General features: G+C 48.1%; 1 protein-coding gene and 35 non-coding genes across 37 annotated transcripts in view; 1 reads left to right on the plus strand and 35 right to left on the minus strand.

Annotated features, from left to right (window-relative positions):
• LOC135387916 (metabotropic glutamate receptor 5-like) overlaps nucleotides 1–16,629 on the plus strand; it is a 347,669-nt gene that overhangs the window by 286,144 nt on the left and 44,896 nt on the right. For both annotated transcript variants that reach the window (XM_064617127.1, XM_064617129.1), the window contains one exon: nucleotides 515–758. In XM_064617127.1, the coding sequence (XP_064473197.1) occupies nucleotides 515–758 (244 nt within the window). The remainder of the gene's footprint in view (nucleotides 1–514; nucleotides 759–16,629) is intronic.
• Nucleotides 6,872–6,967, minus strand: Trnay-gua (transfer RNA tyrosine (anticodon GUA)). Its single transcript has 2 exons — nucleotides 6,931–6,967; nucleotides 6,872–6,907 (listed from the first exon to the last, which is right to left on the minus strand). It is a non-coding gene; the product is annotated as a tRNA-Tyr (tRNA).
• Nucleotides 7,074–7,170, minus strand: Trnay-gua (transfer RNA tyrosine (anticodon GUA)). The gene is made up of 2 exons: nucleotides 7,134–7,170; nucleotides 7,074–7,109 (listed from the first exon to the last, which is right to left on the minus strand). It is a non-coding gene; the product is annotated as a tRNA-Tyr (tRNA).
• Trnay-gua (transfer RNA tyrosine (anticodon GUA)) lies at nucleotides 7,277–7,373 on the minus strand. The gene is made up of 2 exons: nucleotides 7,337–7,373; nucleotides 7,277–7,312 (listed from the first exon to the last, which is right to left on the minus strand). It is a non-coding gene; the product is annotated as a tRNA-Tyr (tRNA).
• Trnay-gua (transfer RNA tyrosine (anticodon GUA)) lies at nucleotides 7,480–7,576 on the minus strand. The gene is made up of 2 exons: nucleotides 7,540–7,576; nucleotides 7,480–7,515 (listed from the first exon to the last, which is right to left on the minus strand). It is a non-coding gene; the product is annotated as a tRNA-Tyr (tRNA).
• Trnay-gua (transfer RNA tyrosine (anticodon GUA)) lies at nucleotides 7,683–7,779 on the minus strand. Its single transcript has 2 exons — nucleotides 7,743–7,779; nucleotides 7,683–7,718 (listed from the first exon to the last, which is right to left on the minus strand). It is a non-coding gene; the product is annotated as a tRNA-Tyr (tRNA).
• Nucleotides 7,886–7,982, minus strand: Trnay-gua (transfer RNA tyrosine (anticodon GUA)). Its single transcript has 2 exons — nucleotides 7,946–7,982; nucleotides 7,886–7,921 (listed from the first exon to the last, which is right to left on the minus strand). It is a non-coding gene; the product is annotated as a tRNA-Tyr (tRNA).
• On the minus strand, nucleotides 8,089–8,185 carry Trnay-gua (transfer RNA tyrosine (anticodon GUA)). The gene is made up of 2 exons: nucleotides 8,149–8,185; nucleotides 8,089–8,124 (listed from the first exon to the last, which is right to left on the minus strand). It is a non-coding gene; the product is annotated as a tRNA-Tyr (tRNA).
• On the minus strand, nucleotides 8,292–8,388 carry Trnay-gua (transfer RNA tyrosine (anticodon GUA)). The gene is made up of 2 exons: nucleotides 8,352–8,388; nucleotides 8,292–8,327 (listed from the first exon to the last, which is right to left on the minus strand). It is a non-coding gene; the product is annotated as a tRNA-Tyr (tRNA).
• Nucleotides 8,495–8,591, minus strand: Trnay-gua (transfer RNA tyrosine (anticodon GUA)). Its single transcript has 2 exons — nucleotides 8,555–8,591; nucleotides 8,495–8,530 (listed from the first exon to the last, which is right to left on the minus strand). It is a non-coding gene; the product is annotated as a tRNA-Tyr (tRNA).
• Nucleotides 8,696–8,792, minus strand: Trnay-gua (transfer RNA tyrosine (anticodon GUA)). The gene is made up of 2 exons: nucleotides 8,756–8,792; nucleotides 8,696–8,731 (listed from the first exon to the last, which is right to left on the minus strand). It is a non-coding gene; the product is annotated as a tRNA-Tyr (tRNA).
• Nucleotides 8,897–8,993, minus strand: Trnay-gua (transfer RNA tyrosine (anticodon GUA)). The gene is made up of 2 exons: nucleotides 8,957–8,993; nucleotides 8,897–8,932 (listed from the first exon to the last, which is right to left on the minus strand). It is a non-coding gene; the product is annotated as a tRNA-Tyr (tRNA).
• On the minus strand, nucleotides 9,098–9,194 carry Trnay-gua (transfer RNA tyrosine (anticodon GUA)). The gene is made up of 2 exons: nucleotides 9,158–9,194; nucleotides 9,098–9,133 (listed from the first exon to the last, which is right to left on the minus strand). It is a non-coding gene; the product is annotated as a tRNA-Tyr (tRNA).
• Nucleotides 9,299–9,395, minus strand: Trnay-gua (transfer RNA tyrosine (anticodon GUA)). Its single transcript has 2 exons — nucleotides 9,359–9,395; nucleotides 9,299–9,334 (listed from the first exon to the last, which is right to left on the minus strand). It is a non-coding gene; the product is annotated as a tRNA-Tyr (tRNA).
• On the minus strand, nucleotides 10,658–10,754 carry Trnay-gua (transfer RNA tyrosine (anticodon GUA)). The gene is made up of 2 exons: nucleotides 10,718–10,754; nucleotides 10,658–10,693 (listed from the first exon to the last, which is right to left on the minus strand). It is a non-coding gene; the product is annotated as a tRNA-Tyr (tRNA).
• Trnay-gua (transfer RNA tyrosine (anticodon GUA)) lies at nucleotides 11,052–11,148 on the minus strand. Its single transcript has 2 exons — nucleotides 11,112–11,148; nucleotides 11,052–11,087 (listed from the first exon to the last, which is right to left on the minus strand). It is a non-coding gene; the product is annotated as a tRNA-Tyr (tRNA).
• Trnay-gua (transfer RNA tyrosine (anticodon GUA)) lies at nucleotides 11,253–11,349 on the minus strand. Its single transcript has 2 exons — nucleotides 11,313–11,349; nucleotides 11,253–11,288 (listed from the first exon to the last, which is right to left on the minus strand). It is a non-coding gene; the product is annotated as a tRNA-Tyr (tRNA).
• Trnay-gua (transfer RNA tyrosine (anticodon GUA)) lies at nucleotides 11,454–11,550 on the minus strand. Its single transcript has 2 exons — nucleotides 11,514–11,550; nucleotides 11,454–11,489 (listed from the first exon to the last, which is right to left on the minus strand). It is a non-coding gene; the product is annotated as a tRNA-Tyr (tRNA).
• Trnay-gua (transfer RNA tyrosine (anticodon GUA)) lies at nucleotides 12,234–12,330 on the minus strand. Its single transcript has 2 exons — nucleotides 12,294–12,330; nucleotides 12,234–12,269 (listed from the first exon to the last, which is right to left on the minus strand). It is a non-coding gene; the product is annotated as a tRNA-Tyr (tRNA).
• Trnay-gua (transfer RNA tyrosine (anticodon GUA)) lies at nucleotides 12,628–12,724 on the minus strand. The gene is made up of 2 exons: nucleotides 12,688–12,724; nucleotides 12,628–12,663 (listed from the first exon to the last, which is right to left on the minus strand). It is a non-coding gene; the product is annotated as a tRNA-Tyr (tRNA).
• Nucleotides 13,022–13,118, minus strand: Trnay-gua (transfer RNA tyrosine (anticodon GUA)). The gene is made up of 2 exons: nucleotides 13,082–13,118; nucleotides 13,022–13,057 (listed from the first exon to the last, which is right to left on the minus strand). It is a non-coding gene; the product is annotated as a tRNA-Tyr (tRNA).
• Nucleotides 13,223–13,319, minus strand: Trnay-gua (transfer RNA tyrosine (anticodon GUA)). The gene is made up of 2 exons: nucleotides 13,283–13,319; nucleotides 13,223–13,258 (listed from the first exon to the last, which is right to left on the minus strand). It is a non-coding gene; the product is annotated as a tRNA-Tyr (tRNA).
• Nucleotides 13,424–13,520, minus strand: Trnay-gua (transfer RNA tyrosine (anticodon GUA)). Its single transcript has 2 exons — nucleotides 13,484–13,520; nucleotides 13,424–13,459 (listed from the first exon to the last, which is right to left on the minus strand). It is a non-coding gene; the product is annotated as a tRNA-Tyr (tRNA).
• Trnay-gua (transfer RNA tyrosine (anticodon GUA)) lies at nucleotides 13,625–13,721 on the minus strand. The gene is made up of 2 exons: nucleotides 13,685–13,721; nucleotides 13,625–13,660 (listed from the first exon to the last, which is right to left on the minus strand). It is a non-coding gene; the product is annotated as a tRNA-Tyr (tRNA).
• On the minus strand, nucleotides 13,825–13,921 carry Trnay-gua (transfer RNA tyrosine (anticodon GUA)). The gene is made up of 2 exons: nucleotides 13,885–13,921; nucleotides 13,825–13,860 (listed from the first exon to the last, which is right to left on the minus strand). It is a non-coding gene; the product is annotated as a tRNA-Tyr (tRNA).
• On the minus strand, nucleotides 14,026–14,122 carry Trnay-gua (transfer RNA tyrosine (anticodon GUA)). The gene is made up of 2 exons: nucleotides 14,086–14,122; nucleotides 14,026–14,061 (listed from the first exon to the last, which is right to left on the minus strand). It is a non-coding gene; the product is annotated as a tRNA-Tyr (tRNA).
• On the minus strand, nucleotides 14,226–14,322 carry Trnay-gua (transfer RNA tyrosine (anticodon GUA)). The gene is made up of 2 exons: nucleotides 14,286–14,322; nucleotides 14,226–14,261 (listed from the first exon to the last, which is right to left on the minus strand). It is a non-coding gene; the product is annotated as a tRNA-Tyr (tRNA).
• On the minus strand, nucleotides 14,427–14,523 carry Trnay-gua (transfer RNA tyrosine (anticodon GUA)). The gene is made up of 2 exons: nucleotides 14,487–14,523; nucleotides 14,427–14,462 (listed from the first exon to the last, which is right to left on the minus strand). It is a non-coding gene; the product is annotated as a tRNA-Tyr (tRNA).
• Nucleotides 14,627–14,723, minus strand: Trnay-gua (transfer RNA tyrosine (anticodon GUA)). Its single transcript has 2 exons — nucleotides 14,687–14,723; nucleotides 14,627–14,662 (listed from the first exon to the last, which is right to left on the minus strand). It is a non-coding gene; the product is annotated as a tRNA-Tyr (tRNA).
• On the minus strand, nucleotides 14,828–14,924 carry Trnay-gua (transfer RNA tyrosine (anticodon GUA)). The gene is made up of 2 exons: nucleotides 14,888–14,924; nucleotides 14,828–14,863 (listed from the first exon to the last, which is right to left on the minus strand). It is a non-coding gene; the product is annotated as a tRNA-Tyr (tRNA).
• Trnay-gua (transfer RNA tyrosine (anticodon GUA)) lies at nucleotides 15,029–15,125 on the minus strand. Its single transcript has 2 exons — nucleotides 15,089–15,125; nucleotides 15,029–15,064 (listed from the first exon to the last, which is right to left on the minus strand). It is a non-coding gene; the product is annotated as a tRNA-Tyr (tRNA).
• Trnay-gua (transfer RNA tyrosine (anticodon GUA)) lies at nucleotides 15,230–15,326 on the minus strand. Its single transcript has 2 exons — nucleotides 15,290–15,326; nucleotides 15,230–15,265 (listed from the first exon to the last, which is right to left on the minus strand). It is a non-coding gene; the product is annotated as a tRNA-Tyr (tRNA).
• Nucleotides 15,431–15,527, minus strand: Trnay-gua (transfer RNA tyrosine (anticodon GUA)). Its single transcript has 2 exons — nucleotides 15,491–15,527; nucleotides 15,431–15,466 (listed from the first exon to the last, which is right to left on the minus strand). It is a non-coding gene; the product is annotated as a tRNA-Tyr (tRNA).
• On the minus strand, nucleotides 15,631–15,728 carry Trnay-aua (transfer RNA tyrosine (anticodon AUA)). Its single transcript has 2 exons — nucleotides 15,691–15,728; nucleotides 15,631–15,666 (listed from the first exon to the last, which is right to left on the minus strand). It is a non-coding gene; the product is annotated as a tRNA-Tyr (tRNA).
• Nucleotides 15,832–15,928, minus strand: Trnay-gua (transfer RNA tyrosine (anticodon GUA)). The gene is made up of 2 exons: nucleotides 15,892–15,928; nucleotides 15,832–15,867 (listed from the first exon to the last, which is right to left on the minus strand). It is a non-coding gene; the product is annotated as a tRNA-Tyr (tRNA).
• On the minus strand, nucleotides 16,033–16,129 carry Trnay-gua (transfer RNA tyrosine (anticodon GUA)). The gene is made up of 2 exons: nucleotides 16,093–16,129; nucleotides 16,033–16,068 (listed from the first exon to the last, which is right to left on the minus strand). It is a non-coding gene; the product is annotated as a tRNA-Tyr (tRNA).

The following is a 16,629-nucleotide window of genomic DNA, read 5'->3' on the forward strand; positions in this document are numbered from 1 at the left end:
CTCATTATTTAATAAAAATTCAAATGAATGCCGACGGCGCCTTGCTTTAGAAGTTATGTTTTTCAAGAAACTCATTTGAATTTGTATTTAAATAATGAACGCCTCCCACTCATTCAAACGGCACGCAGCTTGTAAGTGGTATCGGACAGATACTCGTAAAAAAGAATGTTCTCCGATTGGTGCACCCGTTCGCGAATTATTTAGCCCGGGGATTTAACTGAGATACCCTGTATAATATGTGCGAGGCTGTTTTTTCACACGAGTTCTGTAAGAACGCTGGAATGGACCTGTTTCTTCACTCTTTATGCCCATGCACGAGGCGTGCATGATCTCGAAGGCGCCGAGTAGCATTTTCAAAGTATCCAACAGAGGGCTCTGTACACCTTAGTATTTAAGGCTAGGAAAGAGTTTCATACTGGCTAACGGCTTGGAACTTAGATAGGGACAGTTGAAGACTCATTGCCTACAGCGATGTAAACTCTCAGTTGATTGACATGCGCCTTTCTCCCTTCAGGTAGAGAGTCCTTACGAAGAGGACACAAGCAGGACACCAAAGTAGAGTTTGTGAAGAAATCAATCTTCACGATGGCTCAGGGCTTGCACAACATGCACCAAGACCTCTGTCCGAACGTGTCCGGCGTCTGTTCAGCCATGATACCCATCAATGGCTCCGTCTTTCTTCAATACCTCATGAATGTCACCTTCGTCTGGGGAAACGAAACCGTCTTCTTCCGTGACAATGGAGATCCTCCTGGACGGTAAGTCTCTCCCTCCATTCCCATTCGTTGGTCAAGGGCCAACATCACCATGATTCACTTCTGAGTACCTCGCCTCGCTTCTCCCTTCATTATGCTTTCTGTTCGTCGCAGTTATGTAGATTTCCCTTTACCATATGGCAACACCTTTTTTTATTTTCACACCCTCATTTTTTTTACCGGTTTCACGCGACCTCATCGAGCGCGCGCACCTCCTCTGCTACCCTCTTTCACACCCTTTGGCTGAAAAGAAACACATTAGTATATTGCCGTGGTTGTCAGGCGGCGGCTGCCGGGCCCTTTCACCAGAAGCAGCACCACCAGCACCACCACCAGCACCACCACCAGCACCACCATGGTTGTTGTGGTGGAGCCATTTCTGATGAACATGACCGATTGTTGGGTTGCCCTTCTGATGCTTGGGACGCCGTAAACTGCTATACATGGCTGAAGTCGCCACCCACAGTATCAATATTGGTCTTATCTCGCGTTATCGGCTTCCTTGCGCCCTCGGTTGGTCAAGCAAGAAACTGGTACGCTACATCCTCTTCAGATATGGCGAAGTATTTAACTGGATCAGCGCACACCTGAACCGCCTAGGCTTTCAATGCACGCACGAGGCACGTCTGGCGCGTTCCCATGTGTAATAAAATATAATGTACAAGGCTTTGCGCCTAGCTCAAGTGTGACGTCATGGAACACTAAAGGGTTTATGACAGCTCGCCCCGAATCCTGTTGGATGTATCGATGTATGGGGCGGCTATTTGCAACGACATTGAACATTATAACCCATCTTTTAGAGCGAAAGCATGACAGAGATGCGTGATAAACTAGTTTAGAAGAAAAAAAATATGAATTGGAAACTTTCGAAAATTGGTGAGGCAGATCTGAAAAGCAATGCATATTACAAAAAAAAAAGCGCGTGGTAAAGTCCGTGCCGCAAATATCGAAACCAGTTCTGTAGCCACTCGACTCGCACTTCAGCCAATGAGGCTTCCGATTCTCGCGAGCAGCGGCACTGGGGGAAGTCACGTGCCTCTGAGAGCCAGTAGGAATGGTCAAGGCTCTCGCCCCTCCGAAGTCGTTGCTCGCTGTACCGTTCTGCTCAAAAGTCTGCATCTTGTGTGTGTGCGTGTGTTAGCGCCGCGAAGCGACTGTGTCTATGAACGGCGTACAGACAGACGGTAAGAGGACATCAGGAAGGAGTGAGGGTGACAGGGAGTTAGTGTCAGGGGCCGACTTCAGGGGGAATTGAAAACGTTACGCAGTCCTGAGAATAACTCTTTATGTCTCATTATTCTGCAGCATACATACAATAAGGCAGTGATATATACGTACATGTTTGATGGCGACCCCTTTAAAGCTTCAAACACACCAAAAAGCCGCTGATACTGTTCACCGCGTGCACCTTGTGCAAAGTGGAAGTTCGCAATGACCGTCTTTTGACCACTGGAAATTGTGGGAAACACTTCAGTTCAGCAGAGCCATAACTCATCTTCAAAAAGGGAGCTTCGTTGAAGGACTTTTTTCATTGAGGAAACTTGGGAGAAGGGCCACTAAGCTTAATTGTGCAAGGGCTATCTGTTCGTGTTTCACCTCTCGTCCAGAGTTCTTCTAGTACCCTCCAGGGCACCCTCGACCCGACTCCGAGCGCCGAAAGTTATCCACTCCAACTGAAAAACCAGCTTCCTGCGTCTCAACATGTTTTCCTTTCTTTTTTTTTTCTTTTTTTTTCAAAAAAACCTGAAGGCATCTCCCCGCAACTTAACGAACGCAGCGGGTGTCGTAGCTTCATAAAAGCACACATACCCACGACGATGTATTCAGTTAGAGCCGAGATGAAGATGATCCAGCAATTTTACGAAGTCCCACGGGACTAATTAGTACCGAGCCGAGAGATAATTAGTAGCGTGATTGCAAAAAAAAGAAAAAAAAGAAAAAGAATGCTGACAACGCTTCGTCTTTTCCCGATTGCTCTCTCATTAATACGGCAGGTATAGCGTTTCCCTCATATCCCTAATCAGGGAAGCCTTGCATGCATTGCTCGCTCAGGCTAAGATGGTCTTAGCGTTCGAGTGCTTCCCTTGCACTCAGCTTTAATCTTGTGGAGATGCGTTCGAGCTGGCGGTATTACTCGCATAGAGGCGCCGCGTGAGAACGGCGTTGCTGGCAGATGTTTCTTTGGCGATATTTGGCAGCTCAGCATCCGCGCGTTGCTTGTAGCCCCAGCGTCGTGCTTATAGAGTGACTATCGCGTCAAGAAACGTGTGCATTAGACCGATACGGTAATCTTCGGCACCGCTTCATAGTATACTTGGCAAAGTTTATCTTCCGAAAACAGCTGATGTATTAAAATAAACGAGCATAGACGACACAAACACGTAGGCCTCCAACGACCAAAATCAATGAAATGAGTGGCAGCAGACTTCACTAGAGTTTATGGATAGGCCTCTACCTGTTCGTAAACAAATGACGTCATAGTGTTCGACAGCGCCACCAATTTGGTAGAGTTCAACTACGCTCGAAGCTAGTGGCGAACAAGGTCGCGCCCGAAAGCCATGGTCTTGAGGGGATTACGATGGTCCCTGAAGGGGACGCGACCTTCGGTCCTACTTCTCTTTCAGTAAACCTCTACCCGAGAAACGTCATCATGACGTTGGTGGACAGACCGAAACCGAAACAGATCGGAAGCGGAGAGCTGGTTTCCACGAATTAGCACTTGTTTGCTGCCTCCTATTGAAAGAAAGGTAGAACCGAAGGTCGCGTCCCTTTCAGGGATCATCGTAATCCCCTCAAGACCGTGGTTTTCGGGCGCGACCGTATCCGCCCCATATCTTCGAGCATAGTTCAACTCTACCAAACCGGTGGCGCTGTCGAACACTATGACGTCATTTGTTTACAAACAAGGAGAGATCTATAGGAGGCAGCGAAGTGCCCAGTCGCGGAACCCTGCCCTCCCTTTCCGGTTTGTTTCGGTTTCCATCTGTCTACCAACGTCATGATGGTGTTTCTCGGGTAGAGGTCTATTGAAGAAACATCGCTCGACTTTTGCCGTTCAAATGACGTGGAGTTCGTTTGGTCGGAACTGGTCCGAGCACATTCTCTGACAGACCAAGCGCGAAAATCAGAGTTTGTCTCCGTCCCGACTTGCACGGAGCATGTTCAATCTACGAAGAGTGGTGGGTTATTAGCGTGAAGATGGTGGGGTCTGCCTAATTGAACGCAGTGTTTCCTTTTCGTCTTTATCTTCGTTCGTTCCCTCGCAGGGACGGTTGCTTTCCCTCTCACTGCGGGACTTGTTGGGCAAAATAGTGGGGGGAAAAAACTGTGGTTTTTGTTCTTCTGTTCGTAAGGAGGGAAGATAATGTTTTGGGAGTTGAACGGGAAGTTTGGAGACTTAAGGAGAAGAAAAAGGGGAAACCCAGACCGTTCAGGGAGTTCTGCTATTGCAGGACTGGGATCTTGGTCCTCGTTTCCTTATCCTTTTCCTTTTTTTGCGCAGCTTCTATGTGAGCAAGAGAGAACTGATGTTCTGAGGCTGGAAGAACATAGAAGGGACAAATACATACAAAGCCTCAAATTGCCTAAGAAATTAACGATGAAAGAAGGAAGTGACTTTCTTCTTTCATCTTCTATGTGAGAAGTGTTGAAGGACTCAAGAATTAAAGGATGTCCCCTAGCAGAAGTTTTTGTAATTTTTTCTTTTTCCTCTTTCCGTCGTTCTTTTCTTTTTTTTTTCTTTTTAAGCAGCAACGTCTTAATTCTGGTGATCGTAGGGCACGTGTTAGGCAAAACCACATCCTCTACCGTGTCGCTTGTCTTTACATGGGCGAGTTCAATTTAGTCCTGTTGTTATTTATATCCCGAATTCGTAACCCTGAAAAACGGAAGCCCAGCTCAATCGTGTGCTTTTTTTTTTGTCGCGTGTCATTCTTTGGACAAGACGACCAGAACGCACGTTAGCAGTGGTGGTCGTCGTGGTGCTGGAATTGCTTGCCGTAGTCGGCCTCGCTCAGGCGGGCAACGTCACGTCTATCGCAGGAGAGAAGGGGGGAGTCGTGCGTGCTGGGCCGACTTCACAGGCAGCTGTAGCGACATTTGTCTTAAAGCGTCTGAGGAAAACCCAATCAAAACACCCAGACAACACAACCGCAGCACAGCACAGACAGCACAACCGTTGTGACGGGCTCATGATAAACGAATAGTAGGAGAGAATGTGTCTCTATGCACACAATATCCCATATAATGCGTGTTGATATTCGGATATATTTTCGCGTAGCTTTGCTCTCTGCCAATGAAGGACGTTTTTTTTTCCCTGATCGTTATATTTTCATGAGCGATAACAACGGGTAAACGTGTCTGATGATAAAATCGAGTACTCGTCAGAGCCATTTGAAATAAGGCGCATGCCTACATGGGGTGCAATGCTTAGAATATTGCGACGGAAATGTTAATACGTTAAAATGCCGTTCCCATAAATGATACATACATGCGTCGGAATTTTTTTAAAATTTTTATTATTAGGTTTTAACCGAAAAACTTATCGCGAGCGAAAACAACAATGCAATATACTCTGGCATCTCAAACAACACTTTGCCTTATACGTATGCCACTCTCGCGCCCCCTATACTTTTCTTTCTCCAAGCTCATATAACGTTCTCCCAACACGCCGTGACAAGAGCGTTAAGGGAAACGCTCGGTCGCAGGTTTCCCATAACTCCAGTTGATCGTGTAGACTGTAGAGACGTGATGGCTGAATAGCTGTCAGCTTCCGTCACAGTTGCTTACCGAATCCGGCTGGCGTGGATATGGCAGTAACTATACGGCGAGGCTGAAACGGTGGCGCGTTGCCTGAATACATGAATGTGGATGAACTGGCGTGGAGACAGCGTTGTTGCTAATAAGGCTGTCGGAGTCGCGAGAGGAATGCCTCCTGGTGATGAATGTGTTCATTATACAGTTCCTTATAGAGTCAGTTTCTGATCCGGGGAGTTGGTTTGCTGGTGTTTCGGCTGGATCGCCAAGTAAGATTGCTATAGAGGGCCGGTAAATAACCAAGTTTTAGTATAGATTAGAAGCACACTAGCTGTTATTCAGCGAGGTGCTTTCCTCCCAATATGAGCATGTTGCTCGTGCTCTATATCGTGCATCCTGGGACGACTTCATGGGGAAGTGTGTCGATATTGGGCCTTCTGCGAAATCCCAGGGCGTTCACCTCGGCGGTGTAGTGGATGATGTCTTTACGAAAGCGATGCGGTAAAGGGTGCTGTCAAATGCAAGCTGTGCTGGATTGAATGGGATTAAGAATAATTTGTGGAATAGAAGCTTAACGATCGCATCAGCCACTTCAAAGGAATAGAGACACTGTCCGTACGTGTTTTTCCGAACAGTCATTGTTGAAGACCTACTGGTGTACAACAACATTCGTTAATAGGGAGTGTTATGATAGCGCACCTCAGCGTCATGCCGCCCCAACCAAATAAATAATTCGTACCGCTCAGTGCGCAAAGCACTGCTTGCGCTCTGGGCATGCGCGATATGATGGCACGTTATTTATTTCGGTCCCCTAAATGGTTTGGCTCTATGGAGGAATGTTTCCTATTCCTCCATAGCCTCCTGGAAAGCCAAGTACAAAGCGGAACACACTTTTATACGTCACTCCGGGTTTTCTCGGATAAAATTTGATTCGCCCCGAATGTGTTTTCCTCTCGGTCGAGTTAAACCTGACTCTCTTCGGAAGTACGTACCTTTCAAATTTGCAGTTCTACTGCACTAAGACAGCACGAAAACTCACTATGACCGAATGTGCTCTTCGCAACATTCATGTACCGCTTATATGTCAGGAACACCTCCAGCCATCTACACTAAGAGTTCGTTCGGTAAGTGAATGTCTACACGAGTATTTCGCGTATGAGGCCGTGCATTTTTTGTCTATCTCGGTATCATTCGGACGGCATGGCCGGTGGGTTCCTCTACCCAACGTTACTGAGCGTACCTGAGCTATTGACGGGGCGCGCGAACGTTTTAATCAACAGCATGCAACCAATAACCATGAGGTCACCTGCCTAACGTTTCGGCATATAGGCGATATATCCCTGACGAAAGAAATACTACTGTCCGTGGAGCCGTATTCGAACCAGCGACCTATGGATGTCCGCTAGGGAGAAACAACCTTCTACAGTCCACCGCTCTACCAACTGAGCTATCGACGGGACGAGGGAACGTTTTAATCAACAGCATGCAACCAATAACCATGAGGTCACCTGCCTAACGTTTCGGCATATAGGCGATATATCCCTGACGAAAGAAAAACTACTGTCCGTCGAGCCGGATTCGAACCAGCGACCTATGGATGTCCGCTAGGGAGTAAACAACCTTCTACAGTCCACCGCTCTACCAACTGAGCTATCGACGGGACGAGGGAACGTTTTAATCAACAGCATGCAACCAATAACCATGAGGTCACCTGCCTAACGTTTCGGCGTATAGGCGATATATCCCTGACGAAAGAAAAACTACTGTCCGTCGAGCCGGATTCGAACCAGCGACCTATGGATGTCCGCTAGGGAGTAAACAACCTTCTACAGTCCACCGCTCTACCAACTGAGCTATCGACGGGACGAGGGAACGTTTTAATCAACAGCATGCAACCAATAACCATGAGGTCACCTGCCTAACGTTTCGGCATATAGGCGATATATCCCTGACGAAAGAAAAACTACTGTCCGTCGAGCCGGATTCGAACCAGCGACCTATGGATGTCCGCTAGGGAGTAAACAACCTTCTACAGTCCACCGCCCTACCAACTGAGCTATCGACGGGACGAGGGAACGTTTTAATCAACAGCATGCAACCAATAACCATGAGGTCACCTGCCTAACGTTTCGGCATATAGGCGATATATCCCTGACGAAAGAAAAACTACTGTCCGTCGAGCCGGATTCGAACCAGCGACCTATGGATGTCCGCTAGGGAGTAAACAACCTTCTACAGTCCACCGCTCTACCAACTGAGCTATCGACGGGACGAGGGAACGTTTTAATCAACAGCATGCAACCAATAACCATGAGGTCACCTGCCTAACGTTTCGGCATATAGGCGATATATCCCTGACGAAAGAAAAACTACTGTCCGTCGAGCCGGATTCGAACCAGCGACCTATGGATGTCCGCTAGGGAGTAAACAACCTTCTACAGTCCACCGCTCTACCAACTGAGCTATCGACGGGACGAGGGAACGTTTTAATCAACAGCATGCAACCAATAACCATGAGGTCACCTGCCTAACGTTTCGGCATATAGGCGATATATCCCTGACGAAAGAAAAACTACTGTCCGTCGAGCCGGATTCGAACCAGCGACCTATGGATGTCCGCTAGGGAGTAAACAACCTTCTACAGTCCACCGCTCTACCAACTGAGCTATCGACGGGACGAGGGAACGTTTTAATCAACAGCATGCAACCAATAACCATGAGGTCACCTGCCTAACGTTTCGGCATATAGGCGATATATCCCTGACGAAAGAAAAACTACTGTCCGTCGAGCCGGATTCGAACCAGCGACCTATGGATGTCCGCTAGGGAGTAAACAACCTTCTACAGTCCACCGCTCTACCAACTGAGCTATCGACGGGACGAGGGAACGTTTTAATCAACAGCATGCAACCAATAACCATGAGGTCACCTGCCTAACGTTTCGGCATATAGGCGATATATCCCTGACGAAAGAAAAACTACTGTCCGTCGAGCCGGATTCGAACCAGCGACCTATGGATGTCCGCTAGGGAGTAAACAACCTTCTACAGTCCACCGCTCTACCAACTGAGCTATCGACGGGACGAGGGAACGTTTTAATCAACAGCATGCAACCAATAATCATGAGGTCACCTGCTTAATGTTCGGGCATGGGTGATATATCCCTGACGAAAGGAAAACTACTGTCCGTCGAGCCGGATTCGAACCAGCGACCTATGGATGTCCGCTAGGGAGTAAACAACCTTCTACAGTCCACCGCTCTACCAACTGAGCTATCGACGGGACGAGGGAACGTTTTAATCAACAGCATGCAACCAATAACTATGAGCTCACCTGCTTAATGTTCGGGCATAGGTGATATATCCCTGACGAAAGGAAAACTACTGTCAGTCGAGCCGGATTCGAACCAGCGACCTATGGATGTCCGCTAGGGAGTAAACAACCTTCTACAGTCCACCGCTCTACCAACTGAGCTATCGACGGGACGAGAGAACGTTTTAATCAACAGCATGCAACCAATAATCATGAGGTCACCTGCTTAATATTCGGGCATGGGTGATATATCCCTGACGAAAGGAAAACTACTGTCCGTCGAGCCGGATTCGAACCAGCGACCTATGGATGTCCGCTAGGGAGTAAACAACCTTCTACAGTCCACCGCTCTACCAACTGAGCTATCGACGGGACGAGGGAACGTTTTAATCAACAGCATGCAACCAATAATCATGAGGTCACCTGCTTAATGTTCGGGCATGGGTGATATATCCCTGACGAAAGGAAAACTACTGTCCGTCGAGCCGGATTCGAACCAGCGACCTATGGATGTCCGCTAGGGAGTAAACAACCTTCTACAGTCCACCGCTCTACCAACTGAGCTATCGACGGGACGAGGGAACGTTTTAATCAACAGCATGCAACCAATAACTATGAGGTCACCTGCTTAATGTTCGGGCATAGGCGATATATCCCTGACGAAAGGAAAACTACTGTCCGTCGAGCCGGATTCGAACCAGCGACCTATGGATGTCCGCTAGGGAGTAAACAACCTTCTACAGTCCACCAACTGAGCTATCAACGGGACGAGGGAACGTTTTAATCAACAGCATGCAACCAATAATTATGAGGTCACCTGCTTAATGTTCGGGCATAGGTGATATATCCCTGACGAAAGGAAAACTACTGTCCGTCGAGCCGGATTCGAACCAGCGACCTATGGATGTCCGCTAGGGAGTAAACAACCTTCTACAGTCCACCAACTGAGCTATCGACGGGACGAGGGAACGTTTTAATCAACAGCATGCAACCAATAACTATGAGGTCACCTGCTTAATGTTCGGGCATAGGTGATATATCCCTGACGAAAGGAAAACTACTGTCCATCGAGCCGGATTCGAACCAGCGACCTATGGATGTCCGCTAGGGAGTAAACAACCTTCTACAGTCCACCAACTGAGCTATCGACGGGACGAGGGAACGTTTTAATCAACAGCATGCAACCAATAACTATGAGGTCACCTGCTTAATGTTCGGGCATAGGTGATATATCCCTGACGAAAGGAAAACTACTGTCCGTCGAGCCGGATTCGAACCAGCGACCTATGGATGTCCGCTAGGGAGTAAACAACCTTCTACAGTCCACCAACTGAGCTATCGACGGGACGAGGGAACGTTTTAATCAACAGCATGCAACCAATAACTATGAGGTCACCTGCTTAATGTTCGGGCATAGGTGATATATCCCTGACGAAAGGAAAACTACTGTCCGTCGAGCCGGATTCGAACCAGCGACCTATGGATGTCCGCTAGGGAGTAAACAACCTTCTACAGTCCACCAACTGAGCTATCGACGGGACGAGGGAACGTTTTAATCAACAGCATGCAACCAATAACTATGAGGTCACCTGCTTAATGTTCGGGCATAGGTGATATATCCCTGACGAAAGGAAAACTACTGTCCGTCGAGCCGGATTCGAACCAGCGACCTATGGATGTCCGCTAGGGAGTAAACAACCTTCTACAGTCCACCAACTGAGCTATCGACGGGACGAGGGAACGTTTTAATCAACAGCATGCAACCAATAACTATGAGGTCACCTGCTTAATGTTCGGGCATAGGTGATATATCCCTGACGAAAGGAAAACTACTGTCCGTCGAGCCGGATTCGAACCAGCGACCTATGGATGTCCGCTAGGGCGTAAACAACCTTCTACAGTCCACCGCTCTACCAACTGAGCTATCGACGGGACGAGGGAACGTTTTAATCAACAGCATGCAACCAATAACTATGAGGTCACCTGCTTAATGTTCGGGCATAGGTGATATATCCCTGACGAAAGGAAAACTACTGTCCGTCGAGCCGGATTCGAACCAGCGACCTATGGATGTCCGCTAGGGAGTAAACAACCTTCTACAGTCCACCAACTGAGCTATCGACGGGACGAGGGAACGTTTTAATCAACAGCATGCAACCAATAACTATGAGGTCACCTGCTTAATGTTCGGGCATAGGTGATATATCCCTGACGAAAGGAAAACTACTCTCCGTCGAGCCGGATTCGAACCAGCGACCTATGGATGTCCGCTAGGGAGTAAACAACCTTCTACAGTCCACCGCTCTACCAACTGAGCTATCGACGGGACGAGAGAACGTTTTAATCAACAGCATGCAACCAATAATCATGAGGTCACCTGCTTAATATTTGGGCATGGGTGATATATCCCTGACGAAAGGAAAACTACTGTCCGTCGAGCCGGATTCGAACCAGCGACCTATGGATGTCCGCTAGGGAGTAAACAACCTTCTACAGTCCACCGCTCTACCAACTGAGCTATCGACGGGACGAGGGAACGTTTTAATCAACAGCATGCAACCAATAATCATGAGGTCACCTGCTTAATGTTCGGGCATGGGTGATATATCCCTGACGAAAGGAAAACTACTGTCCGTCGAGCCGGATTCGAACCAGCGACCTATGGATGTCCGCTAGGGAGTAAACAACCTTCTACAGTCCACCGCTCTACCAACTGAGCTATCGACGGGACGAGGGAACGTTTTAATCAACAGCATGCAACCAATAACTATGAGGTCACCTGCTTAATGTTCGGGCATAGGCGATATATCCCTGACGAAAGGAAAACTACTGTCCGTCGAGCCGGATTCGAACCAGCGACCTATGGATGTCCGCTAGGGAGTAAACAACCTTCTACAGTCCACCAACTGAGCTATCAACGGGACGAGGGAACGTTTTAATCAACAGCATGCAACCAATAACTATGAGGTCACCTGCTTAATGTTCGGGCATAGGTGATATATCCCTGACGAAAGGAAAACTACTGTCCGTCGAGCCGGATTCGAACCAGCGACCTATGGATGTCCGCTAGGGAGTAAACAACCTTCTACAGTCCACCAACTGAGCTATCGACGGGACGAGGGAACGTTTTAATCAACAGCATGCAACCAATAACTATGAGGTCACCTGCTTAATGTTCGGGCATAGGTGATATATCCCTGACGAAAGGAAAACTACTGTCCGTCGAGCCGGATTCGAACCAGCGACCTATGGATGTCCGCTAGGGAGTAAACAACCTTCTACAGTCCACCAACTGAGCTATCGACGGGACGAGGGAACGTTTTAATCAACAGCATGCAACCAATAACTATGAGGTCACCTGCTTAATGTTCGGGCATAGGTGATATATCCCTGACGAAAGGAAAACTACTGTCCGTCGAGCCGGATTCGAACCAGCGACCTATGGATGTCCGCTAGGGAGTAAACAACCTTCTACAGTCCACCGCTCTACCAACTGAGCTATCGACGGGACGAGGGAACGTTTTAATCAACAGCATGCAACCAATAACTATGAGGTCACCTGCTTAATGTTCGGGCATAGGTGATATATCCCTGACGAAAGGAAAACTACTGTCCGTCGAGCCGGATTCGAACCAGCGACCTATGGATGTCCGCTAGGGAGTAAACAACCTTCTACAGTCCACCAACTGAGCTATCGACGGGACGAGGGAACGTTTTAATCAACAGCATGCAACCAATAACTATGAGGTCACCTGCTTAATGTTCGGGCATAGGTGATATATCCCTGACGAAAGGAAAACTACTCTCCGTCGAGCCGGATTCGAACCAGCGACCTATGGATGTCCGCTAGGGAGTAAACAACCTTCTACAGTCCACCGCTCTACCAACTGAGCTATCGACGGGACGAGGGAACGTTTTAATCAACAGCATGCAACCAATAACTATGAGGTCACCTGCTTAATGTTCGGGCATAGGTGATATATCCCTGACGAAAGGAAAACTACTGTCCGTCGAGCCGGATTCGAACCAGCGACCTATGGATGTCCGCTAGGGAGTAAACAACCTTCTACAGTCCACCAACTGAGCTATCGACGGGACGAGGGAACGTTTTAATCAACAGCATGCAACCAATAACTATGAGGTCACCTGCTTAATGTTCGGGCATAGGTGATATATCCCTGACGAAAGGAAAACTACTGTCCGTCGAGCCGGATTCGAACCAGCGACCTATGGATGTCCGCTAGGGAGTAAACAACCTTCTACAGTCCACCGCTCTACCAACTGAGCTATCGACGGGACGAGGGAACGTTTTAATCAACAGCATGCAACCAATAACTATGAGGTCACCTGCTTAATGTTCGGGCATGGGTGATATATCCCTGACGAAAGGAAAACTACTGTCCGTCGAGCCGGATTCGAACCAGCGACCTATGGATGTCCGCTAGGGAGTAAACAACCTTCTACAGTCCACCGCTCTACCAACTGAGCTATCGACGGGACGAGGGAACGTTTTAATCAACAGCATGCAACCAATAACTATGAGGTCACCTGCTTAATGTTGGGGCATAGGTGATATATCCCTGACGAAAGGAAAACTACTGTCCGTCGAGCCGGATTCGAACCAGCGACCTATGGATGTCCGCTAGGGAGTAAACAACCTTCTACAGTCCACCGCTCTACCAACTGAGCTATCGACGGGACGAGGGAACGTTTTAATCAACAGAATGCAACCAATAACCATGAGGTCACCTGCTTAATGTTTGGGCATAGGCGATATATCCCTGACGAAAGGAAAACTACTGTCCGTCGAGCCGGATTCGAACCAGCGACCTATGGATGGCCGCTAGGGAGTAAACAACCTTCTACAGTCCACCGCTCTACCAACTGAGCTATCGACGGGACGAGGGAACGTTTTAATCAACAGAATGCAACCAATAACCATGAGGTCACCTGCTTAATGTTTGGGCATAGGCGATATATCCCTGACGAAAGAAAAGCTACGTCCGTCGAGCCGGATTCGAACCAGCGACCTATGGATGTCCGCTAGGGAGTAAACAACCTTCTACAGTCCACCGCTCTACCAACTGAGCTATCGACGGGACGAGGGAACGTTTTAATCAACAGAATGCAACCAATAACCATGAGGTCACCTGCTTAATGTTTGGGCATAGGCGATATATCCCTGACGAAAGGAAAACTACTGTCCGTCGAGCCGGATTCGAACCAGCGACCTATGGATGTCCGCTAGGGAGTAAACAACCTTCTACAGTCCACCGCTCTACCAACTGAGCTATCGACGGGACGAGGGAACGTTTTAATCAACAGAATGCAACCAATAACCATGAGGTCACCTGCTTAATGTTTGGGCATAGGCGATATATCCCTGACGAAAGAAAAGCTACGTCCGTCGAGCCGGATTCGAACCAGCGACCTATGGATGGCCGCTAGGGAGTAAACAACCTTCTACAGTCCACCGCTCTACCAACTGAGCTATCGACGGGACGAGGGAACGTTTTAATCAACAGAATGCAACCAATAACCATGAGGTCACCTGCTTAATGTTTGGGCATAGGCGATATATCCCTGACGAAAGGAAAACTACTGTCCGTCGAGCCGGATTCGAACCAGCGACCTATGGATGGCCGCTAGGGAGTAAACAACCTTCTACAGTCCACCGCTCTACCAACTGAGCTATCGACGGGACGAGGGAACGTTTTAATCAACAGAATGCAACCAATAACCATGAGGTCACCTGCTTAATGTTTGGGCATAGGCGATATATCCCTGACGAAAGAAAAGCTACGTCCGTCGAGCCGGATTCGAACCAGCGACCTATGGATGGCCGCTAGGGAGTAAACAACCTTCTACAGTCCACCGCTCTACCAACTGAGCTATCGACGGGACGAGGGAACGTTTTAATCAACAGAATGCAACCAATAACCATGAGGTCACCTGCTTAATGTTCGGGCATAGGTGATATATCCCTGACGAAAGGAAAACTACTGTCCGTCGAGCCGGATTCGAACCAGCGACCTATGGATGTCCGCTAGGGAGTAAACAACCTTCTACAGTCCACCGCTCTACCAACTGAGCTATCGACGGGACGAGGGAACGTTTTAATCAACAGAATGCAACCAATAACCATGAGGTCACCTGCTTAATGTTTGGGCATAGGCGATATATCCCTGACGAAAGGAAAACTACTGTCCGTCGAGCCGGATTCGAACCAGCGACCTATGGATGTCCGCTAGGGAGTAAACAACCTTCTACAGTCCACCGCTCTACCAACTGAGCTATCGACGGGACGAGGGAACGTTTTAATCAACAGAATGCAACCAATAACCATGAGGTCACCTGCGTAATGTTTGGGCATAGGCGATATATCCCTGACGAAAGGAAAACTACTGTCCGTCGAGCCGGATTCGAACCAGCGACCTATGGATGTCCGCTAGGGAGTAAACAACCTTCTACAGTCCACCGCTCTACCAACTGAGCTATCGACGGGACGAGGGAACGTTTTAATCAACAGAATGCAACCAATAACCATGAGGTCACCTGCTTAATGTTTGGGCATAGGCGATATATCCCTGACGAAAGGAAAACTACTGTCCGTCGAGCCGGATTCGAACCAGCGACCTATGGATGTCCGCTAGGGAGTAAACAACCTTCTACAGTCCACCGCTCTACCAACTGAGCTATCGACGGGACAAGGGAACGTTTTAATCAACAGAATGCAACCAATAACCATGAGGTCACCTGCTTAATGTTTGGGCATAGGCGATATATCCCTGACGAAAGAAAAGCTACGTCCGTCGAGCCGGATTCGAACCAGCGACCTATGGATGGCCGCTAGGGAGTAAACAACCTTCTATAGTCCACCGCTCTACCAACTGAGCTATCGACTGGACGCGCGAACGTTTTAATCAACAACATGCAACCAATAACTATGAGGTCACCTGCTTAATATTTGGGCATAGGTGATATATCCCTGACGAAAGAAAAACTACTGTCCGTCGAGCCGGATTCGAACCAGCGACCTATGGATGTCCGCTAGGGAGTAAACAACCTTCTACAGTCCACCGCTCTACCAACTGAGCTATCGACGGGACGAGAGAACGTTTTAATCAACAGCATGCAACCAATAACTATGAGGTCACCTGCTTAATATTTGGGCATAGGTGATATATGCCTTGACGAAAGGAAAACTACGTCCGTCGAGCCGGATTCGAACCAGCGACCTATGGATGTCCGCTAGGGTGTAAACAACCTTCTACAGTCCACCGCTCTACGAACTGAGCTATCGACGGGACGAGGGAACGTTTTAATCAACAGCATGCAACCAATAACTATGAGGTCACCTGCGTATTTTTTGGGCATAGGTGACACGAAAGAAAAACTATGTCCGTCGAATAAGAGTAGAACCAGCGACGTATGGATGTCCATAATGTGGAAACGCCCCTCTACAACTGACCGCTTCACTTTTGTATTTCCCTCTACGGGAGTGTGTTCTCTCATTCGTGGTATTGGTTGTTTCTCTAATTCGTATTTGAATTTCGTTGGAAAAGTTGGATACGAAAAGAGAGCATGCTTCCTTTAAGGTTCTTCCCTCTAGCCCAGTATGCTTTCGCTTGGCTGGTGTTTTCTTTCTACAAAATATACATGTTCATCCAGTAAGAGCCTAAGAGGTAATACGAAAGCCACTAGCGCCTTCGCGGTTGCTCAGAATCAAAATGTCGTTTTTGTCTGTTTGCTGTTTCAAGGGTTGTACAGCCGTCGTTTATTGGATTTCAATTGTGATTTGATTAAG

This window comes from Ornithodoros turicata, chromosome 3 (genome assembly GCF_037126465.1).
Source record: "Ornithodoros turicata isolate Travis chromosome 3, ASM3712646v1, whole genome shotgun sequence".
In the NCBI taxonomy this organism is placed as follows: Eukaryota; Metazoa; Arthropoda; class Arachnida; order Ixodida; family Argasidae; genus Ornithodoros; species Ornithodoros turicata.